At 54.4% G+C, this 4,287-nt stretch overlaps 1 protein-coding gene across 1 annotated transcript in view; it reads left to right on the top strand.

The window, feature by feature from the left end:
- ANKMY1 (ankyrin repeat and MYND domain containing 1) overlaps window positions 1-4,287 on the top strand; it is a gene marked incomplete at its 5' end in the record, with an annotated part of 92,010 nt that overhangs the window by 48,597 nt on the left and 39,126 nt on the right. Inside the window, 2 exons of the mRNA XM_012810401.1 lie at window positions 676-789; window positions 996-1,161. Coding sequence (XP_012665855.1) covers window positions 676-789; window positions 996-1,161 — 280 coding nt within the window. The remainder of the gene's footprint in view (window positions 1-675; window positions 790-995; window positions 1,162-4,287) is intronic.

The raw sequence follows: 4,287 nt of genomic DNA, 5'->3' as shown, positions 1-4,287 counted from the left end.
ATGCACACACAGTCACACATGCACACACAGGCACACATGCACACACAGTCACACATGCATACGTGCACACATGTACACATGTATACACCCATACATCCATATGTGCACACAGGCACACACACGTATGCACATCCACACATGCACACACCCATACACACACATCCAGACAAGCACACACAGCTGCACATGCACACAGGCACACACACCCACACACGCGTACACGCACACAGGCACACGTTCATACAGGCACACCCCCGCACATGCACACCTGGGCATTTGCTATCTGGCTGAGCATTCCCTATGGGCATTTTGGGGTAAGATGAAGAACAAGACCTGTGGTCTTGTCACCAAATCTGGGGGATCAGTCAGGGTGCAGTCAGGCCTCAGCAGACTCTGGTGTAGTCCACTGTGCTGTGGGTTGTGGGTCAGGGAGGATTCCTAGAGGGGCAGCCCAGCCTGGGCTCTGTGGACCCAGCCCTGTCCCACATGTCTCGCTGACTCTCCTCCACCTGTGAAGCTGGCCCTTGTGGGGGTGCAGGTGATCATAGCCCCTTGGACTGTCCTCTGGCATCTGGTGAATATGTGGACAGTGCCCAGAAGCTGTCTGCCTTATGAGCCAGCTTGTTGCATCTGGGCATGGACACGGGCCAACGATATAGGTTCTCTCCTCCACAGATTGACCGACTCATTAGTCATGGAGCTGATATCTTGAAGCCTGTGACCCTCATGCAGGGGGACAAGGTGGCGGTGGGCACGGCTGTCGACTATGGCTACTTCCGATTCTTCCAGGTATGGCTCTGGCCTTACTGGTGAGGGAGGTGGGGCTCAGCCTCCCCAGGCAAAGCTGGGGCCCAATGCCAGCCCCGGACAGTGGGGAGAAAACCAGCTCTCAGGGCTGAGCGTGAGCTGGGCTGGCGTCTGCTGGGAGGGAGGGGCCCTCGCTCACCCAGGGTCACTCTCGCAGTCCCCCATGGTAAACTCCTGCTGTATTGCAGGACCGGAAGATTGCCCACTGCCCCTTCCACGCACTGATGCCGGGAGAGCGTGAGACGTTTTTGGCCCGGAAGAGGCTCCTGGAGCACGTGGGCTTCCACCTGCGAAATGCTGTGTTCGCCAAGGAAAGCCAGTGGGACGAGACCCTCCTGTACCTGAGCAAGAGAGGTGGGCAGCGCTCCCCTCAGTGGGACTCTTGCGTGTGGGGCTGCCAGGGGCTCTTCCCGAGAATGGGCTGCCCGCTTGGCCCCTTGGTGTTCTGTCCTCTGGGGAGGTCCTGCCCTCCAAGGAGGTTGTGCAAGAGAGATTAGGGATGAATCTAGCAGGGGAGAAGTGTCCAGGTAGGGGAACTGGTGGCCCAGGCCAGAGAGGCCCCATGGCCAAGAGAGATCCCAAGCCCTCCTGCTGCTGCAGGAGCTCTGCCCAGGAGTGTCTTGGTCACCCAGCATTGGGTGTCTGAGCCCCAGGGCATTGTGTGTGTCTCACAAGGTCACCTGCCCCTGTACACCTCAACAGTTCAACCACTGGTCCATACACGTAACATGCATACACACACCAAGTCCTCACACATGCACCAGCCCACACACAACCACATGCCGAGGGCCCCTATGCTGTCCACCACACACCTGCTGTCGAGTCATCTGTTCAGGCTGAGTAATTCCTAAGGAGCAGGAATTGATTGCCCACAGTTGCGGGCTGGACATCACATGCAGCCTGGAGAGGGCCGTGCTCTGCTTCCCGGAGGTGCCTTGGTGCTACGTCTGCATGTGGCAGGAGGCAGAGGGCAAAGGGTCTGGCCAACTCCCTCTGCCCTTGTGCAAGGCACTAATCAGCGCCCCTTTATCAAGGCCCTGCTCTTTATGCAGTCACATGGGGACTCAGTTTCAGCACGAGCTTTTTGGGGGACACCACATTCAAACCACAGCACTCATCAGCCCACCCCACCCCCATATGCTCACTTCACCCCCACATCCCCTCCTCACAATAGTCTCCCAGCCGCCCACTCACTGTCCCTCCACATGGGGACCCCAGCTCCCCTCATTCCCTCCTGCTCACCTCAGCCCACATATGCACCATGCACCCACATGCTTTCCCACCCCCCAGCCCTGGCATGTACCCCCAGCAGTGCACATAGGCCACCATGTACCAACCATGTGCCAACCATCCCCCCCCCCAAACAGGTCCATAGCCACCCAACACCCCCAAATCCACAATGCCTATATTCCCCACATGCACACATACCTCCCATATTAACCTGCCTCATCCCCACGTTTCCTCCACTCCTACCTGCCCTCTGCCCTCCATAGCGCCTGTGCCACCATCCCCCACCTCACAGTACACAGAACATGACCTGCCCACTCACAGTCAGATGCCCCTGCTGTGTGCAGAGGCTGTGTGTTCCGGGCCAGAGTGGCTGCAAGCTGCATCCTCCACCATGCACAGCTCTGCTCTGGGACACAGGCTCTGCCTGGGGTGTGGTGGTGCTGGGAACCCTGGGGCTCTAAGCACTCTTGTGCCAGCTCACAGGCAGAAGAGATCTGAGTCCACTTCCTCCTCCCTTCCATCAGAGGTTAAATCCCCAAATAGCATGACCTCACAGAGAGGCATTGCCACCCTCAGCTCCAGAGCCTTGGCTCAGAGGTTTTGCGCATGGGATAGTCACCCTGTAGAACAGTGAGCTTCAGATCTCATCACAAAAAACCAACTTAGTGTTCAACAGGGAGTGGACAATTTCAAACCTAATGGCAAAGAGCAATTGGGAGGAGATGGGCAGATGCATTGGTGACATAGGCTGAACCACAGGATAGCTAACCAAGAGAGAAAACCAGGGAAAGAAAGAAAGCTTGGGGAAGCCCTGCTGAGTTTACAGCAGATCTCAGACGAACCTCAGAGACTGGTCTAAAGCACAGCGGCATATCAAGAAGCATGTGTTCAAGAAAAATATACTCTCGACTCTGAGAAAGAATAGAGCTTTTCCCCTGCACTCTCACAACTCAGGGGTGCAGAAGCTTCATGCCAGCCTGGTGCAGCCATGAGCACCCCAGTCAAAGGCAGTGTAGATGTCAACAGTCCTCATCCTGTCCATGGCCACCCATTGCTTAGGCTAAGTTCCAGACTTGGTGTGACTCCAGTGTGGCTGGGAGTGGGGGCTCCATTCCTGTGCCCACCCTCCATTTGTGGGACAGAGGTTCTTCAGTATGGTGAGAATACTGTGGCTCTGATCACCCTTCTCCCAGCTGATGAGGAGGTCTTTTGTCCTGGAGAGGTCACCTGTGGCTACTTCCCCATGAGTGCTCAGCTCCCAGAGTGAGGGTGTCTTCCCCCACCAGCTCCAGAACCATGGCTCAGAGAATTACCCAGGGGAGAGACAGACAGTGCAGCAGAGAGCTCTAAATATCACCCTAAAGGAAATGACCTCATTGACAGCAGAGTGTGGAGAGATCTGAGCCTCGTGGTGCATGCAGAATCACCGGGGATTGTGAATGCAGTATCAAGAAAATTGGAAGACACACCGGAGATAAAGGCTCAACTGTAATCTGCCGTAGATGATTACCTCAGAGTTTATGGTATATTAACTATAAACTAGGTGGGAGGAGCCCTCTTGTGGCCAGAGCAAGTCGTGAACACTGAAACTGGGCATTGTCTCTTAACAAGTCCTGATTTGACTATATCTGGCTATGGAGAAATTTACGCCCAGGGGCACTATTGAAAACGGTGAGCAGTCAGCCAGCAATCAGCAGAACGAAACAGGTGGGTGTGGTCAGGGAAGGAGAGAGACAAAGAGATCCCCAGTGACCGTGGTCTTGGGTCCCTGTGGGCGTCCTTAAGGCTCCTTTCCATGAGGAGAGACATCAGGAGCTTTATTCTGCAGGAGGAAGAGCAGACGTCAAGTCAGCCCAGCTGGTCACTAAACAAGCAAATAACAATCCTTCCCCACTCCAGAGGGGAAGGATGAAGAAAATTGAACAGATCCTCAGGAAAAAAAGTGGGAGAACAACATCAAGAAAGAAAAAAGAGTCATGAAAAGTGAATAAATCATCAAGGAAAAGAGGCACCTGCAGGCGCATCCACACACACAGTGGGAACACCAGACACAGAAGTGAGGAGAACGGGGCAGGAAGAAATGGTAAAAACAGTCTGTACACTAGGAAGCTTAATGGACTCCATAACTGTAAAAACACAGAGAGATCTAAAACAGATACACCCAGATTAAAATGCGGAAAGTCAAAGACGGAGAAAACACAGGAAAGAAGCAAGAGAAAATACAACTTAGAAGGGAACCCCCGTGAGAGT

The sequence above is a fragment of the Otolemur garnettii genome, unplaced genomic scaffold, assembly GCF_000181295.1.
Source record: "Otolemur garnettii isolate 467f Iridium unplaced genomic scaffold, OtoGar3 scaffold00133, whole genome shotgun sequence".
NCBI classification, from domain to species: domain Eukaryota; kingdom Metazoa; phylum Chordata; class Mammalia; order Primates; family Galagidae; genus Otolemur; species Otolemur garnettii.
This window is presented reverse-complemented; position numbering and strand designations above follow the sequence as displayed.